Source organism: Solea senegalensis, linkage group LG7 (assembly GCF_019176455.1).
Source record: "Solea senegalensis isolate Sse05_10M linkage group LG7, IFAPA_SoseM_1, whole genome shotgun sequence".
NCBI classification, from domain to species: Eukaryota; Metazoa; Chordata; class Actinopteri; order Pleuronectiformes; family Soleidae; genus Solea; species Solea senegalensis.
In genome coordinates this window covers 1089262-1110397 of record NC_058027.1, presented here as the reverse complement: position 1 = coordinate 1110397, position 21136 = coordinate 1089262, and the positions used below count along the sequence as shown (strand labels likewise).

Here is a 21136-nt window from a genome sequence, read left to right as displayed (position 1 = left end):
ATTTTTAAAAATACAGTAAATATCTGCTGTGCATTAAGTGAGTTTGCACTGGTGTGCATTACATAAATGTCATCCCCCCCCTCCATCTGTGACAGTGTGTGTGTGTGTGTGTGTGCAAATGTTATGTGGATGTACACAAGCATTTCAAACACCTTCCAGTCAGTGAGTGATTCTGAACTGAGGCCACGTGCGTGCAAACAGAAACACCAAGAATTTAAACAGAGACAACTTCACCTTTGACCTCTGGAACGTGTTCTGAGTTCAAACAGAAACAGGAAGCAGCTGCGGGGCAGACAGGAAGCAGCTGCTCTGCCGCTCCTGACATCGTGGAGACCGCGTCAGGAATGTTATGAAGTTGAGGAACGATGCGTTCGTCCGATCCAACAACACTGGAATACTAAGTTGTTTTGTTGGAGATCAGATCATAGAATAATCTACGTTTTCAAAAACCAGGAACACTGTGAGACTTCAGATTTACCTTCATATGGATTAGATTTGATGTTGTTCATAATGTTGTGAGCAGCCTTACTGTCTGGTTTGACAAATATTAATGAACACAAACTGACCCGTCACAACATTAAAAACCAATTTAATGTTGTAGCAGGTGTTACAATAACTATTTAAACGATTTTAAAGTATCCTTTTTTATCAGCGATCACTTTTAGAAGTTGGGAAAGTACGAATTATGTTCATCCATATGTGTCGTTTATGGCTGTTTAAGGAAGTTTTAATCAGTTTTGCCATCAATCAATCGTTATTTTATAAACTCCATTTCCAGGAGACTTTAGACCAGGGGTGTCAAACATACGGCCCGGGGGCCAGAACCGGCCCGCCAGTGCGATGCGTAAATAGTACATTTAGGCACGATATTGTTGAAATTGCACTTCATGTTTTGTAAAAATATCCTTCATTTAATGTAAAACAAAGGAGAAAAAAAAGCAAGGCGTTCTTGTTTATGCTATTATTTTACTATTTTTACTGGTCCGGCCCACTTGAGATCAAATTGTGCTGCATGTGGCCCCTGAACAAAAATGAGTTTGACACCCCTGCTTTAGAATCAGACTGTTTCATTACTCTGCGGCTGCAACCAATGATTATTTCCATAATCAATTCATCTGACAATTATTAAGAGAGAGTTATTTGGTCCATAAATGTGAATGAAAAATGAAATGAAAAACCTCAAAATGACGACATTCTCAAAGTTATTCACAAAGAAAATGTATTCAGTCTTATTTGATTTGATTTACTTACAATATGCAGCAAAAAAAAAAAAACCTCCAGACAATATTCACATCTAAGCTGAAAATCAGAGAACTCATGAGTGATAATGCTGCTCCACTTGTCGCTGGTTGACCGGTGACGTTATCGTGACAGGATTATTTGTGGAGGAGCTGACAGTCAAAGAAGTTTGGTCCTTCACCGTCTACAGTTTCTAATATGATGAAAAGCAGTCGGGGGAAATCTCGGTGCCACTGCATCAGGAAAATGTAACCTGAAACTATATTACTCAAACACGAAGCCATATATCAATTTAGTGCCGCAGCGTTGCTGAATTCTCTGGGAGGACACTCATCTGAGACGGACTGAGAGACGGTGGAAAGTGGTTCGGATGTCAGACGAGTGCAGGTTTTTCCTGCTTGTTTTTTGAGGGAAAAACTGACATCAGACTGTCCAGAATGTTACCAATGAGGCGCAGAAAGCAGCGTGTGTGTGATGGTCGGGGGCAGCATCAGCACCCGCGGCACGCATCATCTCCATATAGGTGATGCAGAGGCTGACACTGGAATTCTGACAACAGCTTTTCCCGACTTTTTCTGAGCGCATCAGAAATGTGTTAATGTTTAAAAAACAAAATTAAACACATTGTCCTGTATCGTCTGATCATCTGCCTCCTCTGTTACACCAACTGTCCTCATGTCTTTAACATCCTTCGTCCAATATAATCAATATCCCTCCTAACCTTGTCTCTCTTACTTTATCTCGAAACCATTCAACCTACGCTGTCCCTCGAATATGCTCATCTCTGTCCATCTTTGTATATAAAGGTTCAAATAATTATAAAAAATTTACAATTTTTGTTTTATTGCATTTTTAGAGTGTGTCCCAACCCTTGTGGAAATAGGGTTTATAAGAGTAAGTCTCAACTTTTGTGTGTGTGTGTGCTGGTGTTATTAAAATCACAATATAGTGCAGCTATTATAAATAAGTCAGAAATCAATCCATTATTGAGTGGCTGCTAATGATGTTACACCTGATTATCTGTATTCATTATTCACCCCGTACTCATTTGAATAATCTGATGTGTTACTTAATTAAAAATGAGGAATATAAAGCGCTGCAGCTCACGACAAATCCAAACCAGGCGTCGCTCATTATTCCTCGGGGACTGACTTCCTGCTGGAGCTCAGCTGGAAATCACGGAAAAAGGTTTTGAAGAGGAACAAACTAACATTGATGAAGAGGATAATTATGATATTATGGGCTGTCCTTTGATTTCTGACTTGTTACAGTCTCACTGTTGAATGCAGCAGCGACACCGTTTACTTAAGCCCTGATTACTCGGCTCGGTTCCTCATGCAAGTTCAAACTAAACACACTTGATTGCCACGTAGGCGTTGTTGTTCACGCGGCAGATGGTGAATCGGCATGGATGCAGGCCTCGCGGTGGCTGTGCGGTCTGTGTTACGCAACTCGACAGCCTTTCACTACACAACTGTGCGACGGTGAAAATGACTTCACTGTTTCTCGCTCTTCCTACTCATTCACGACAGCCTCGTGCTGAATCCTGGGCCCAATGAAGCAGAGACGTGCACTTCTTCAACTTTGTATTTATCTGCACACAGCGCTCAAGTTTGTGTGTGACCTTCAGCTTTCACTGGCTTAAGCTGCAGAGGCAACGGACTGGACTGTGTACTGTACTGTACATCCATCTGCTTTAGACAACTGAGGTACAGAATGATCCAAATCGAGAAAATTAAGCCTATTAAACTAACTATTTATGGTTATATATATATATATATATATATATATATATATATATATACACATATATATACACATATACACATATATACACATATATATATACACACACATATATATACATATATAAAAAGACAAATGGACAAAGAAGGCCATTGTTGCCAATGTCATTTTCACTATATTCTGATAGCACATTTATCTTAAGATATTCAGATAACTCCACATACAACAAAACTTCTCAAGTTATCCTTTGTTTCCATGGCGACACAGCTCGTCTTGATTCCCGAAACACACATTACTTCCATCATATGCGGCTGAAACGAGTACAGAAATACACTTGGGGCACGGGGAGATCAACTTTGCCCTCTGCGATTGAAGTTGTAGAATCTTCAGCTGCACGGTATCATAATTAAATTGAATCTTGAATGATTCATGTTTCATTTAACATATAGAATGATCCGTCTTGTGACAGCGGGTCTGACAAATGAGGCCTCCTCAGAACGCTGCTCTTACACAGTCATGCCTTCCTGCAGCCACAGCTCGTGGACATTATCCAATTAAGGCGGAATCAGCCAGGTCAATTTGCCCTTCTCTCCCTTGATGGCGATACATTCTCCTGCATGCTAATGCACGCGGTGGACGACGACGACGACGACGACGGCTTAACGACATGTGGCACAGCTAAAATTCCACAGTCAGACCTATGAGACGCACAGACCGGCTGAAATGCCATCAGCAAAATGCCAGGGCGTGATTTGGATGTTTGAAGGAAAGTGCTCCTGACTCCTAATTACAGGATGAAATATGAATGTTTACGAGACGCGGCGTGATGTGCTAATAATAATAATAATAATAATAATAATAATCCTGTGCTGGGAGCAGCGAGGGCATTTGTTTGGGTTTTTTTTATTTTAATAAACTGAATACTGGATACATTTAAATCCCTGGTTAGTAATTAGCCTGACGGACATTGATTAACTTGTCCAATATTATTGAGTTAACTAGACAGAAAGCTACAGGCAGTAATATATGCTCTGCATTATTGACTTTGGTAAACATATTCTTCCCTGTCCCAGTGTTTACTCGTGTCTTCTTCTTTTTCAGCTCATTAAAAAGTGCAGTCCCTATAAACGACCTTGGCACGGTATCATCACCTCTTTACGTCCTACACTGTCCACTTTCTCCAGGTGACTTCACGTCTCCACTTCCTTCCTTTTGTGTATTCGCTCACACATGAGTCAGCTCAGTCATAACAAGTTAACTCAGCAGGTGCACACACTGGGAATCATTCCATCCTGATGCTGTTTACATGACGCCCAGCGCATGCAGATGTAAGAATTAGGCTTGTAAATGCAGACAAGATATGTGCAAACACACCATCACCTCGCCGGATTGTTATCTGCCCCAGGGAAAATACACTGGCTTTGCAGCTAATTAATGTTATTCATCTATCGGTTAAATCCAGTGAACGCAGCCTCTGATTAAAAACATTACAGGAGTCTAGAGGGGATGAGACAACCTGGAGGTATCACAGAATTATCCACACAGGTGGCACAAACAAGGCGACGGTACACAGACTCCATTAGCACAAAGATGCTAAACTCTAAAATGGTGGCGGTGACAGTGTAACATTAAAATTCTTGGTAAATGTTTGAATTTACAGGTTCTACTTTATCACAGATGTAGACAGGACAACTCATGCTGGGATGGGCTGTGACCTCAACTCCGACTCCGACTCAGACTCAAGTTCATGCAGGAACTGCATTGGTGACAAATCAGGTAGTTACTGTAACCTGTTGGAACAAGTGGAAACAGAATCCCATTGTCAGGCCTCAGTATTACCCGGCACGTCAGTTCACAGACGTCACCTGCAAACCAGTCCCCTGCTGGACAATACCCAGACGTGTATGAAGTACTTGAAAGCGATACTTGAGCAAAAAGTATCTTACCAGAAAATGACTTTGGTAGAAGTTAAAAGTCACCTTTTAGAATATTACTTCAGTAAAAGTCTTACTGTACTTAAGTATCAAAAGTTGTCTGCTTGTATTTTTGAAACTTTTGGAGTCTGTGGAGCTTCTTATGGAAGCCCATTTCTACCACTTGGGCTTCCATAAGGCTTCCACAAAAAAAAGTCAAAATTATGAGATAAAAAAATTATCTCATAATTATGACTTTTTATCTCATTTCAACTTTCTATCTCATAATTATGACTTTTTAATCTCATAATTATGACTTTTTTATCTCATAATTATTATGACTTTTTATCTCATAATTTCAACTTTCTATCTCATAATTATGACTTTTTAATCTCATAATTTTTATCTCATAATTTCAACTTTCTATCTCATAATTTTGACTTTTTTATCTCATAATTATGACTTTTTATCTCATAATTAGGAGTTTTTTTTATCTCATAATTAGGACGTTTTATCTCATAATTTCAAATTTCTATCTCATAATTATGACTTTTTTATCTCATAATTTTGACTTTTTATCTCATATTTTTGACTTTTTTATCTCATAATTTCAACTTTTTTGGAGACGAAATTTGCGGTTTATCTGCGTAGGCTCGCTAGCTCACCGGTTAGCCGCTCAGCTGATAGCTGAGAGATGAAACCCAGTGTCCCGGAGACAGGAGACCAGGGCCTCAGTGTTGGACACTGTAAACAACGAGCCGCTGCTGTGTTTTAAATCCGCTTGGAGCCAAAATCTGCAGCTAACAGCTGGTGTCGCTAAAAACAACTAGCGATAACAAACAGGCATTACGTCACCAACTCAAGTTTTATTTTGTACTAACGAGTAACGAACATGGTGAAAGTAAAAGTTGTCAGAAATACAAATAAAGTACAGATATGTGAACATTCTACTTTGTAACGTAAAGTAACAAAGTATTTGTACTTGGTGATTTGTCAATCCCACGCGCGTCCACTCACACGTGCCACGTTTCGTTTCTATTTTCTTCTAAACGTGGACGTCATTCACAAAATTCACATCATCGACGGCGACCTGAAGCGAGCGAATGAGACCATTAACTCCTCAGGAAAATTCAACTCAAGTGAAACGAAGGCTCATTTTCCCAAAGACTTTTAATTAAACTGAGTTCTTCTTACAATCAGCAGAGTCGGCCCCTGGAGGTTAACGGCAACTTTCTGACTTCCTAAGCTTCACTTTTCAAACCTGGAGACTTCATCATTTTTATATATCGGGTGCGTCGAGTTAAAGTCGGAAATTGGAATTTAAACACCCCCCGAGTCGGATGAGGCACTTGAAACGTGTCTTTCAGTGTCGTTTTGAATAATTCATTAATTGTTCCTTATTAGTCATGTACAGTTTTTGTACGTTGAACCAGTAAAATCAAGAATAGTAGAGGGTGGTACAGTATATTTAAAACACTGCAAGATGTGGTGATTTTAACTGGAGGACAAATTATAAATAACAACATCATAAAAGAATAAAGCAGGAAAATAACATCAGACTCAAAGTTAAAATAGAAATAGAAACAATAAATACATTCTGCAGGAAAAAGCAGCTGAAATATGACGTTTCATGTTCTGTGGAGCGATAAATGACTTGTTGTCCACTTAATAAACGTACGGCTAATTACACCTGAAAAACAGAGTGCAATCCTAACCTAATCCTAATCCTGTGTGTGAGAGAGAGAAGAGCAGCCAGCTCATACTCATACGTCATTATTACAATAATTAAAAAACAACAAACGTCACTAGATTATTTAAAATCCAACAAATTAATTAGGATTTACGTCTTCAACTCAACTCATTCAGCTGATTTTTAAACAACCGTAGATTATTTTATTTATTTAATTATTCCGTTTTTTTACATTTTACGGATCAGCAGGCAGCGGTTTTCATGTGCAGTCTGGACGCAGGGGGGGTTGAACATCTGTCCTGACTGTTCTGCAGCTGGGAGGGAGAGGAGAGGACAACATCCTTCAAAGGCTCTTCCAATTTATTGACCAAATCAATCCAATTAATCCAGCTAATCCCCGAAAACTCCCTTTCCTTCACTGTGACTGTGTGGACAATGCTAAACAACACGGAGGCGCACATCACGTATGTCACACACAGTGTGCAGCAGCAGCGGGGGAGAGGTCAGGGCCGGACACGCCCTTAAATACCAGGTAAGCGTAAAGATCAGGTGTGTAATAAATTTCAGTCTGTTACAAGTATAGTAACTGTAGTTACACTTGTGACGGAAGTGACCTCAGACTTTTATGTTTTAATTTTATTTTTTAACTTGATTTAAACAAATAAACTTACAAGAGTAACTGCCATTCAAACAATAACAAATAAAAACCTTTATTGTAAAATGATGACATGTGACTAACATGTCATTATATTTAATATTGTATATGAATTGGTTGATGTTTTGCTTCAAACAGCAAAGGTTCCTTCTTTTATCTTCACACCAGGGTGTTGCAGCTGGATTTGATTTATTTCTTTATTTTACTTCAACATGTTCGTACAATTATTTTTGGGAAATGCGACGTTCCACACCTATGACTCTTTCCTTCACCCTGACTTTGTCCTGACAGACAAACAATGAGATCGGGCCCAAAAGTGCAAGCTCGTCAAAGTCTGTTGTGCTACTTTTTTTTTCCCTCTTATCGCAGAAAAATACATAACAAAAGCAATAGCTGTCAAGAGAATGTGCCTGTAATTGAGTTTTTGTTATTGTCCCGTAAGCTGGACCAAACTATGGAGGCGGACATTCACCGCTCCCTGACTCTAATGAGGCTGAGGATTTCCAGAGACAGATGAAGACTTGTGCAGATCTGGATTATCCAGAGTAACAAAGGAAGTGTTTATATTCATGCGTTTCCAAACCGCTTCCATTCCCCTCTATTGTACTGGTGAAATTACACAAACACGCATCTCAGCCTGAGATCTAAATGATATTTTCATTCTGCTGCTTACTGTTATTGCTGTGGTCGTCGACCAGGATGATCTCCTTCAGCAGGTGCGACGGCGTCCTGTTGACCGCCGAGTGGATGGATCGCAGGATGACGGACAGGGCTTCGTTCACAAAGATGAACACGATGCTCATTTGGGGGAGATTGAAAGGATAAGTGGTGTTTCTGCACCTGTGAAGGACAAAATCGATATATTAGAATATTGAAGAACAGGGCGACGTCACTTTCGAGTGATATTCTTGGCAGTCAATATAGAAATTGTATAAATCTATGCACTGTGGTGCACCTGCACTGCACTTCTGAAACAGATTAGTGAAGGGGGAATGAGCGAGTGAGCACACTCCTCTCTTCTGAGACCATTGTTCTTCTCAGGCTCTGCTCTGAAGAAACACTCAGATTAAGGTGTAAACATTCAGCGACGATACTGAGGTTTAATGATTGAATGAGATGCTCATTAACGCTTAATGGATTGCGGTATTAAAATCTGTTGCCGACACTAATATTCTGGTTTGGAACCACCATATCATTTAATTGTCAAGAGTGAATCCTTATCCTGCCTTTTAAATATCATCACATGTGCGAAATAGACAAAAGCATCTGGAAAATGATTCAGGAAAACACAGATCGCGAAAAACGGATCGCGATCTCCATTCACGACGTCACGAGTCGAGCGGGTGGACACACATCATGTGTCACCGATTCTGAAGAAATATCTAATTGCGATGATTTTGACAGGAATTGCGATTGCGATACGATTCCCGATATCAGAGGGAACGCTCATTCTTACGTCATTATTGTCATTTCCATGCATCAAAAACACATTTAGAATGATTACGGTATTACAAACAAAGATGTTTGTGTACGTTGAACCAGTAAAATCAAGAATAGTAGAGGGTGGTACAGTATATTTAAAACTCTGCAAGATGTGGTGATTTTAATTGGAGGACAAATTATAAATAACGACATAATGAAAGAATGAAGCAGGAAAATAACATCAGACTCAAAGTTAAAATAGAAATAGAAATAATAGCCTCAATAAATAAATTCTGCAGGAATGAGCAGCTGAAATATGGCGTTTCATGTTCTGTGGAGCGATAAATGACTTGTTGTCCACTTAATAAACGTACGGCTAATTACACCTGAAAAACAGAGTGCAATCCTAACCTAATCCTAATCCTGTGTGTGAGAGAGAGAAGAGCAGCCAGCTCATACTCCACTTTTTCCAGAAAAGAATGACGTCATTATTACAATAATTAAAAAACAGCTGATATTGTGCCTTCAACGTCACTAAATATCTAATTGCGATGATTTTGACAGGGTTTGCGGGAACGATTCCCGATATCAGAGGGAACGGTCATTCTTACGTCATTATTGTCATTTCCATGCATCAAAAACACATTTAGAATGATTACGGTATTACAAACAAAGATGTTTGTGTATAGATCAAGACAATAACTCATCTAAAAAGGACAATAACTCTAACTATGCAGGGATGTGAGTGTGCGATCACAGACTCGACGGTCTACGGGGAGTTCAGTGATGAGCAGAGAGGAGAAAATGCCCTGAAGATCTTTGAGCTGTGTCAATGTTTGCACCAGGATGTCACCGCGTGCTGCTGCCGTAACCTTGGCGATGTGAACATGAAAGCTGGGTTAAAAAGCGTGTCACAGTCAACCAGCGCGCTGTGACCAATTCCCTGTGAAGGACTTAAGACTGGGCCTTAATTCAAGGTTTCACAGAGCATAAAGAAAACCACTCCTGTCAATTCCCTTCTAGGACGCGGGTGTGAAGCGTGCGTGCGGGTCGTCCTGCCAACTTCAGACAGCCTTGGCCGTCGGTGACACATCAGTGCAATAAAAGGAGTTTTCACCTGTCCGCTCAACATGATTTACTCTGTTCTGACGACTGCAGAATATTATATTATATTTATATATATTATTATATCAATCATTTTACTGATACTTTTCTATAATTTCATGCTGAGAATGCGTGCACACACAGCTGCATGCACTTCCTAACTAACCTCCAGGGGGCGTTGGTGTGTTAAACTGGCTGTTGAATAGAGCTGAAACAATGAATCTACTATTTGGATAATCGATTAATCGGTTCAAAGCTTTTTTCATGATTAAAAACAATATTTTCGATAGTTTAAGCTTCTGAAATGTGAGTATTTTCTTCATTTCTTTGCTCTGGAGAACAAAGAAATCATTAAAAGTCAATAATTTTGGTTTGTGGACATTTGTGAACATCATCATTTCCAGGTTTGACGAACACCGATCAACATGTTTTAAGCTTTTCTGACATTTTATGGACCAAACGATTCATAAACATAAACATCGATATCGTTCGTCCAAATGCTACTAATATATACTCGGGTATTTACAGATGATAATCCTGGTCCCTGATCCTTCCAGAACCTGGTAGATGACGTTTATCCATGGAGACTATGGCTGAATGTTTTATAATTGTAATAAATCTAAAATCTGCTATTTTCCTTTTACACAAATGAATATTAATTTGATATCATGACAATGTGTTCAGTTTCAGACTGATAACGTCAAAATATTAACTAATAGATTTTAATTCACGGATGAGAACATAAAGATAGTTACCAATTTTTTAAGTATATAATATATTTATATATATATATTTTTTAAGTATATAAAAATGAGAAAAAGAAGATTATATCCCGGGATTTGCAGTAAAATTGCAATTTTTAACCCTCATTGAGAGATTAATTGGCAACAATTTCAATAAAGACTTAAATTCTTTCCTATTTGTCAATCTAAAATGCTCACAATCACTTTACGTCTCTTCAAGTGTCAGATATTTTATCTTGAATTGTCGCACGTGTTTGTGTGTTGCCCCTCTTACCCATCAGGCCTCAGGTCTGGTATCGGCCGGTCGAAAGAGAGCCGATCACTGAGGTAGCCGTTATAACCGTAGTACTGGAACATCTTCAGCGCCACTCGTCGGTTGTCCGGACTGAGGTCCTGACCCCAGTGAGCGAACAGCGACGAGTCGGAGAACGACGCGTCCGCCTGGCCGTCCTCTCCCCTCCCCGGAGTCTCTAGGAAGGGACAGGAAGACAAACACAATGAGGAACTGTCTCGTGTGTGTGTGTGTGTGTGTGTAGTGACAGGAAAAAATAATAGCGCTAATATAATCCCGTAACGTATGTTCTCGGGTGAAGGGTGGACTTTTATTTGACAGAAGAGAAACTATCGTGTCCTTGAACAAAAGACTCAGTCCTGACTCAGGGTGAACTTTTCTCTGTGACCTATACACGGAGCGGAACGTGGAACTAATTTCCCTAAAGGTATCATTAGCGGGAGACGCCGACGTTAATCAAGTTTTAAAGTGTGATTTCTTTTCTTTTTTTTTCCTTCCCCGTGCATCAGAACTAATATTTCAAAGTCTGAAAAACGTGTGGATTTTATAGCAAAGCGTCGGCGACAACCTTGAGAGCAGAGAGACACTGAACAAACACGGGCTGAGTGTGTCAAACTGTGTTTTACTGCTCATGCTGCTTATTGAGAGACTCGCTTCATGTCCAGACTACATAAAAAAACCCAGGTGGCATCTGTTAAAGATTCTGTCCCGCTTCCAGGACAGTGCTGTAATGCACTTTAGAGACGGGGAGTCCAGGAGCTTTGCCCACAGGCTCCGGGTTTAAATGCCAAAGGAGATAAAAAAATGAAGTGATAGCATTTCAAACAGTACGTATACAACTGCACTCGCGATGATTACAGCGCCGGGATCTGGACTCGGAGTCTGCTCCATAAATAAAAACATGTAAACGCGACAAGCTTCCCCCAATGTTTTTCACTCAATGCAGCGATTACAGTGATCCTGCTGACCTTTCTGGAACATAACGTTATTCCTGTCAGAGTCCAGTTGGAATACAACTGTGCACGTTATTCTTTTGATTTTATGGCAGCAGAATTGTCAAGAAAAAGTTCTTCTGCCCTTTTTTCCCCAAGAGAACTTTCACTTAGGATATTTCTATATATTTATATAGTACCATTAAACTGTACAATGCCTCACATTATTTATTTATCTTGGCACCTTAAAATCCACTGTTAAGCATCTTATCTTATTGTTTATAGTGTATATTATATTATAGTTTGGCTCATTGTGTATTTCAATGTCTTTAATTAAATTTTTTTGTATCGTGATTGTATTTTATTTGTATTTCTGATTTATTTGTACCCAATTAATAAAGTTATCTATCTATCTACCTACCTACTATTATATTCCTTTTTCTCGTTCTTTGCTCAAAATGTCCCATTTAAATGATTATTTTCTGAAGTAGAGAAATGGATTACGTTAGACTTGAAGTCATTTAGGTCTGAGTCGTCGTGGATTTCATGTTATTTAAAACGTCACTTGAAAATGTAATGTAATGAAGGCAAAGTAAAGCTATACAACGTTAAAAAAGACCAATTATCAGACATAAACAACTCAGTTCTGAATTCTTACTTGGAGTGAAATAAAAAAGAGGCTAAAGGATGAGAGTAATATGAATATTATTTCATTTAATTATTAGTATTTGTCAAATAGTGTTGTTTTTCTGACATTGTTTTGTTTAAGTTGTTATAAATGATTGTGTTTGTTGGGTTTCAGAGCAGATTATACTAAACTGTCAACTCTTTGTAGAACGGACATGAAATTGGTGAGGAGAGAGAAAGTGCGTGTGTGTGTGTGTGGGAAAGGTTAATATTCATGAGCAGATTGTTTTAACACGCGAGTGACAAACCGTGTCAAGCAAATTACAACAAAGACAACAGACTATACGCAGCAAGGTGTGAAGAGATTACATTAAGAATCAGATCCAAAAAACCTTAACCTTCACAATGACTGTGACGCCGTCGTCAAAATCACATGTTTCAGCTCTAAATGACGTGTTGCACAAACGTTACTGCTAATAAACCCAGCGGTCCATTAACTATTACTAATCCTGAGGAATAAATAACACTGAATCCGTGAAAAAGTTTACAGTGAAACGGCAACAAATCAAGAAGTCAAGCATCCGCAGACAGAGCTGAGTCAACATTCCAAGCCCAGAGGCAGAAAAACATCTGTCAGAGTTTCAGCGCCGTGAAGCACAGGTACAGTCTCTCAGCGCCGTGATTAGACTGAAGCGGCGATGATCGTCCGGAGCCTCTCAGCCTGAAGGCCTGTTCATGTGCTGGTGATTAATGAAGCCAACAGAGACACTCTCCCCGTGTTGTTTGGACACGGTAACCTTGGCAACTCCCGTCTGTTAAGCATGTTGTTCCAGTGTCACGCGCGCACGTTACCGTCACGGGACGACGCGGCTTCATCGCAGCCATCGAGCAGGTGACACGACCGGCTGCGACCTCGCTGTTTGCAAAGCGGTTCCCCCCGAGAGCTCGCTCACTCGTGTAACCTTGATGCTAACTCAGGTGAGGCAGAAACTGATGTCTCTCTCTCTCTGTGCATGTGTGTGTGTGTGTGTGTTAGCACTAGTCTGGCATAAAAACCACTAACATGAACTGGTTCTGGATACGGTTTGGGAACAGGGATCACATTTTGTGCAGGCTGTCAAAATAAGTCAATGCAGCATCCTGACAAGAGTAGCTGTGCATACCTGTGTGTGTGTGTGTGTGTGTGTGTGTGTGTGTGTGTGTAGCATTCCCTAAGCTTCCCAGCAGCACTCCAGGCGAGTGTGTGTGTGTGTGTGTGTGTGTGTGTGTGTGTGTGTGTGGTGCTTCTTCCCCTGCATGAGTTATATCTGTCTGCCACAGAGGAGGCGAGATAAGGAAATAACATCATGTGCACGCACACACACACACACACCCATTAACAGACTTAAGACACTTAACAAAGAAGTCACTGAAAGGCGACAATAAGCCTTCGGGGCCCTGCGTGAACTTTTAGATGCACAGTAGCTCCGTGTTAAATAACCAGGATGCACGATAAACTCTCTCTAATCGTATCCATTCATTCCCGGGCTGAGATTTTTCAAATGCAGCCTCAGAGATACGAGATCTCGATTTCTAATCCTCTAGGCCGGGTTTCATTTGTATTTTAAACAAATGGCTCATGTAAGAGTTTTAATGAAAATGAATCAAAGGGCAAAATCTGGGTCGGAAGGCTGCAGATGCTGCAGATGAAGGAGGTAGAAGATCCTCAGAGATTCCCGGTGTTTTGTTTGTTATTCAGCTTGTGCTCTCACCACAGTTAACTGCTTTTAAAATATCATCATTGTGCTGTGTGAAGGAGGTGGGAGTGGCTCGTTGAGTGATATATCCGTCACATTTCTAACAATATCTCTTACTTTTCATATCCAAACAACGACAGGACAGGTCACCTCCTGATCTTAGAGGAGGAAATAAATAGTGTATATGATTTAAAAAATGCCGTGTGTGACTTTTTAATACGAACAAATGTGCGTTAAATTCAAACCATTGAGTTCGCACAACGCTGATGTTTTGAGAAGTGAATTCTTTTATGTGAAGGCGGAGAGAGAGGCCGGGTTTTCAGACGAAGGACGCGGAATACAAATAATCCATTGTTCCTGCTCACGAATACAAAACAGAGGTAGAATAACGACGACAACAAAACTTATGGACTGCAGCGTCAAGTAAAAACAAAACAAATGTGAGCGCCTGCTTTCCACATTAAGTTTTCATGTGCGCTAAAGAGTGATGTCGAACAGGAGCTACATTTATTTCTCACACTGACCCAAGACCATCAATTATCAAAGAAAGCAAAGTGAACTACTGTTCTTTGTGTTTGTTTTTCAAACTGTGGGGCGGGGCCTCCCCGGTTTGCGGACAAAACACTAAACGACGACTCGATCCATCGAGAGTAATCGATTATGAGAATAATGGTTAGTTGCAGCTCTGGATCCAAAAGAGAGGGAGAGGGTTCTGTTACTGTAGGCAAAGTGGACCAAAGTGCCATTAGCACACGTGCGTTTGAATTATTTTTACAGCTAATTAGCTCCTCCCAGCTCGCCTGCATGAAAGCAGCGCACTTCACATCTTCCGTTTGTCAGAGTGCAGCGAGAGCGTATGTGCGAGAGGGATTTTATGTCCCTGCCTCTGCTGAATTATGATTTTTTTATCACTAGAGGTGACTTTATGTATCCCTCCTCATACTGATGAATGCGACTTCACCAACAGACCAAATAAAATACAAACAAAATATCAAAGTACAGCAGAATGATCTATAGAGTAAAGATAAATGAAACTAGTCGCTGTCACGCATCCGTATATAGAATTTTCTGTTACATCTGGGCCAAACGGTGCAATCCCAGGTCCTGAAAGGGCAAGTTAACACCTAAGGTCATATATGATCATTTCCCTAACGTGTCCATGTGTGAAAAGCGCGCAGAACGAAAGTAGAAATCAATATTTATACCTTAACCACTCCTCCGAGTCGTATGTTTTATGAGAGCTGAGGATCTGTGTTTGACCACAGAGAGAAAAAGTAGAAATCACAGCGAGCGTCTGCAATTTCTGACGAGTCGCTGTCATTTTACATCCAACGCGATGAGAGCAGCGGCACAGTCAAAATATAATCGTGACGGGGAGGAGGAGACTTTGACAGAGACTGGATTATGATTGTCCACATGACAAGCGGAGAAACCGTCAGCCAATTCAAATCCTTTTGAAAACTTCACATTCAGAAAAATCACATTTTTAAAAAGTGCAATTCCTTCATTTTTCCGCTTATTTCACTGATCATTTCAGAAGTAACCGCTTGAGCGCTGATTTAAAACCACATTGCAACTTTCACTGATAGCTTGGTTTTTGTAAATCGCTGAAGGTCCAGCACAAATTAACATGCGCTTTTCATCATCTGATACATATTATTCCTCCTCCATATCACGTAAAGCATCAATTCATCCTTGCCGGAGTTGTAAATGTGCCGACTCATGCGCTTTATTCAGTTTTCTTCACACTGAAGAAACGAGGCAAATGCGAAACAAAACTTTCAAGGAGAATCTGGGCAGCGAGAGCCATACACGAGATATTTGCAGCAGTAAATCAAAAGCGACGAGACTCTTGAGACGTTTTGTACCTTGTTTCAAAGCCACCGGTGTTACTGAGTGGAAGAAAAACAACAATGCTGCCACCGCATCTCACTCCAGTAACACAAGACTAAATCCAGAGGGTCTTCATTTGACTCATTAAATGCCTGAGCCTCCAGAGAAGTCAAATCTGCTGTAAACCTGCACAGGTAATGTAATATCAGTAGGTAAATGCCACCCAGCTGTTCCTGTGCATATTCGGAATTGTAAACATTGTGGCTGTGAGCTGTGCGTCTTCTGCATTCAACACGGAGACTTGAAAACTTGTCTGCAGCGTCCTGAGCCGACACCGCCAGCGTGTTCAGACGAGCGGCGATGAAGCGACGTCCTTTAAATAAATGACACCACTGTGGACAATGTCTCGCGTTCAATCTCCCTCCGTCTATATTTTCAATAGCAGCGATATGACGACGTGGTGCTTTGACTCACTTCACTGTGTTGTGATCTCTTCAGAGTTCTCACAGAACACAGAGTGGACTGGAGTTTGCTCTCATAACTGTCCACAAAGATGAGTTCCCTCGCGACTCGAGAGAGCATCTATAGAACGTCTCGGGACAAACAATATTACATAAATGTTACTATATTTATGCTATGGTAAAGCTAACTGGGTGCGAGATGCTACGGTAATGTCATGTCACAATTATCTTAAGCAAAAATAATTACAATAGACAATATTATTATCATGATAATTGTAAAAAATCTGCTTGAAACTCTAAAAATTGTTATCATTAAAACACTTTACCATACGTTTATCGTCCAAACAAGTACGTTTTATTACATAGCAGACATGAAACATATACTTTGGAACACTTTAAAGAGAATAACAACAATGTTAAGTATAAGACATTTAGATTACAATAGAACAGAATTATTGAGTGTTTTTAATGTGATAATATTGTCCCACCCCTAATGGTTGCTGACATTTTTCATTTGGTGTTTACTGTCAATATGGCAACAGCTCCAGAGGCTGAAAATGCCAAAAAAAAAGAAATGCAACCAGTTTAGTGTGGCAACAAACGCTTATTTTCAATTCTTTTATTAATTGACTAATTGTTTGGTCCCTGGGCAGCCTGTGGCCAAGGGGAAAGGGAACTTGACTTGTAACCGGAGGGTCGCCGGTTCAAATCCCCACCCGGCCAAAAAAAGGGCTGGGGTACCCCTGAGCAAGGTACCCAACCCCCAATGCTCCCCGGGCGCCACTCAGTGTGGCAGCCCACTGCTCCTACTTGTAGGATGGGTCAAAATGCAGAGGAATACTTTCCCTAAGGGGATTAATAAAAACTAACTTTAAAATATGAAAATTGATGCTCTTAAATGTCTTGTTTTTGATTCAGTTTTAATGATTTCTTCGTTATATGAAGCAAATATTCACATTTAAGAAGCTGAACAATCTGAAAATGTGTTTGAATCCTTCAACGCACACAAACCGATTTATCGTGCCCTAAACGTGGTGAAAAAGAAACCAGAAACCTCCACGTGAGGGTCACGTGGACCCTGTGATGCACTTCACCAGTCCATCACAGGGACAAACAACCATCCACTCTCAAACTCTGGAGAAAACCCATGCACACACACGGCGAGAACATGCAGACTCCATGCAGACTCCATGCAGACTCCATGCAGACTCCATGCAGACTCCATGCAGGACCTGGGTCTTCGTAACCACTACACCAACCGTTTCACAGCACAGCGTGTCGGACTGCTTTGACAAAACTAGCATTTCTGCAGCTCACAGAACTGCAGCCTCTTGGCTTTAACAGCGACAGAAGACCGAAGGAAACACTCATTATGATTAATGGTTGTAGCCATTGGCATCACTTTAGTTTATGTGCTTAATAATCCCAGAGACAATGCCAGAGGAGCAGCAGCTGCAGACGTTAGACCAAACCAGGGAACATGACTCAGGCGGCCAAACAGCTGATTATTGGAAAAGATTCATAGCCCTTCACTTCAGAGGAGTCCACTGCTTTAAACAGATGAAGTGAAATGTACACTTTTGTTTAAAGCTCTCCTCCAGAAAACGATAAACATCAGGATCAATTAGATTAACAATAAGTATCGGTATCGATAACGAGAAAATCCACACGATATCAACTGTGTGTCGGTCCGGTCTCTAATCGCATTAACATGAAACTGCTCTCTCTTCTTACTGCAACACAGACAAGTTCAGTCACGCTCTCATCTCTTTACGACGACTGAACTTTATCTGTTTCTGCGTTTTACTATTCGGGCTGCGGGTACAAGGAAGTATTGCCGGTCGTCTCCTAAATGACACAATTACAATATATTACTCCCATTTTATCATCATTGCGCTCGCCGCCTCTGAGGTTTGGAATCAATTTAAAGTTTTAATAGATCTCAGCGTAGCCTGGAACCACATCAAATATTTGAGTCCCAAAAGAAAAGCGCTGCGAGCGTCTTATCTTCAAGAAACTTCCATCTTAAGTCTATACTGTAAAGACTGAGGGGACCTGCAGGTCGTATTTATAGAACAGCTTTTTATCTGTTTATGCTGTAAGTATTCTGTCTGTTATTGCACAGGAACCAGCCGTTTGTCCTACAGATACAAATTCACTGAGACTATCGGGAATTATTATGAATAGAACAACTTTCAGTACAAGCCACACAGCAGGTTTCGTGTCCTTTGGCTCGTGGGGACGTTTTGTTCCTATGATTTGGAAACTCTTAGTAAATGAATACAAAAACCTGGCTTTTTAACTGAGGTGTGTTCACTTACATCATAATATAAATTATAGCCATGTATTTATTTACCAATAGTTCTTAAATCATCTACTGCTGCCGTAACAAAACCTCTCCACCGCACAATGAAGAGATATCGTAGATTTATTTAAGTACTGCATGTGTTGGCAACTGTTCATTTTATAAGATGATTTTATTATAAAGATGTTTGTGATGTATTAACACATTGTTGGGCCAAAAATCAATCCATGCAAGTACGGCTGGAATCGATTATTCAATGAATCAATTACTAAATAAATCATCAACTATTTGGATCAGATTATTGCATTTTAGAGGTTTTTTTTTTCAATAATTACAACAAACTTTTTGATTTTTCAGCATCTTAAAAGTGAATATTTTCTACTTTTATTGCTCCATTTGACAAAAGAAATCATTAAAACTGAAATACTTGGGTTTGTGGACAAGACTAACGTGTGAGAGCATCATCATTTCCAGGTTTGGGAAACACCGATCTGACATTTTAAGGACCAAACAAATACTGGATTCATTCTCAGAGAATTATGAACACAATGCACATAAAGCACACATACACTGCATAAACTCTCTTCTCTGACCCTAACTACAGCCAATAATTCTGTTTATGGAGCAGGAGGTTGTTTCGGCGACAGTAAAGCTCCTGTATGGAAATCTGTGAGTGACCCTAAAGGAGGGGGAAGTCTCATTAGGACGCATCAGTCGTTGGCACGTCACACTGACATTTTCCTTTTGACAAAAGAGCGGGCGTGTGACTTTGTCTTTTTCATACGGGAAATGCAGTGGCAGACTTTAAGAGAAGGGTCGTGTTTACTTTCAGCAGCCTCTGTCATCTTTGCCCTTTTGTTCATTTCTCTTCATTAAAACACTGAAATGACACAAAGCTTTCAGGATACTACAAACGCTTGCTTCTGCTTTTTTTCCCCACCCTTAAGGAGCAGAATTCTCCTCGCGAAAAACCATTAAAACTAATGTGATGTGAGCGACTCCCTGCAACGCTTTCCATCTTTTGAACAGCAGAAGATAGTTTTAGACACTTTTTTAATTTCAAGGCTTAGAGGCTGAACATCCTGTACAATTTGTGTACCTGTCTTTTTATAACCTCCTATCAGATCAGACTTCCTCAACACTCTTTTTATTTTCACAGTTTCATTTGTACCCTGCGTTAAAAACATCATCTGTCCTCTGCACGAGGTTATTTTCTTAATAAACTGGCATCTGGAGTAGAGACTTTTCCTGAGAAAAGCACGACTCAGCACAGGAAGTAAATCAAAGATAATTCAGAGCAGGAAAGAAAAATTAAAGCGTATGGAAAAGCAAGAATGCCAATAATCTGACAAACAGGATATCCATCTTTCTGACCCAATAACAATTATTTACTGGCAATGAAGTTTTAAAGCACATGAGCTTCTTTTTCCTTTAAATTTCATCAAACCATTTGCTGCTTTTGATTTTGTACTGAAGGAAACACGACGGAAAGACTGTAAAATACACTTTCCCCTGGATGGAAATAGACAAATTGGCTTTAACAACATTCGTACTGTGATCAGTTTCCTCGCTCTAATAGTCCCTAGACATGAAACAGACTCGTGAAATAGAAAAGCAGGAGGAGAATAACGGTAACAGGGTTCTTTGAATGTTCTAGCCTTAGAGAAAAAGCTAATTTATCCAAACTCAGAGTTCAACTATTGACCAGGCCTCCAGACACAAACTGCATACCTTTACACTTTTCTGTCCATCATGAGTGGGACAATATCGCAGATGTTTCAATCAGCTCGACACCATGTTGGTATAACATTTGATGATAATCAAAGCAGTTGTAGCAGCAGTCTAGTATTAGAGTAACTAAACCCCTAAACCACTTTTTTCAGGTTGAAACTAGTGTAAATGGTTATCTAGTAATATTATTCAGTGATCCAGGTCCAAGTCTTGGTAGTTTTGTGTAAAGTATTTGAATTGTGTGTATTGTGTTAAAAATGGGTGTATCTACTGCTCTCTCTGGCTCGGAGTGGGAGAGGAAGTAGGAAAATTAAACTGTTTGGTTTACTTTTCACGCCACATCGTATTTCACTTTACTACATCCCAGAAAGAATCCTTGTGAGCTCAGCGACCTCCTGTTTATTCGGTCAGTAGAAAGACAAGAACGCCTCAAAAAAACCTCGTCTCGCGACTCCGTGAGACACAAGCGGTGTAAATTGGCAGCGCTGTGCGAATCAGATCGCAGTCACCCCTCCTACGCCCTGCCCACTCTTTGAAGATTTTCAAAATCAGGTTTAGTTATTCTTTAAAGAGCAACTATGTCAAAGACTGTCAATAATTGACCATCTTTTTTAATATCTTGTTATTCAATGCCTGTATCATAATGACAATAGTTTCTTCAGAGCTGGAAAATAATTCACCTCCAAATGTGCCACTCCATCAAGATA

The 21136-nt window shown here is 40.1% G+C and overlaps 1 protein-coding gene across 1 annotated transcript in view; it reads right to left on the bottom strand.

The window, feature by feature from the left end:
• The window catches only part of galnt18b (UDP-N-acetyl-alpha-D-galactosamine:polypeptide N-acetylgalactosaminyltransferase 18b), a 78210-nt gene that overhangs the window by 33650 nt on the left and 23424 nt on the right, over window positions 1-21136 (bottom strand). Inside the window, exons 2-3 of the mRNA XM_044030248.1 lie at window positions 10787-10982; window positions 7917-8083 (exon numbers count right to left, since the gene is read on the bottom strand). Coding sequence (XP_043886183.1) covers window positions 7917-8083; window positions 10787-10982 — 363 coding nt within the window. The remainder of the gene's footprint in view (window positions 1-7916; window positions 8084-10786; window positions 10983-21136) is intronic.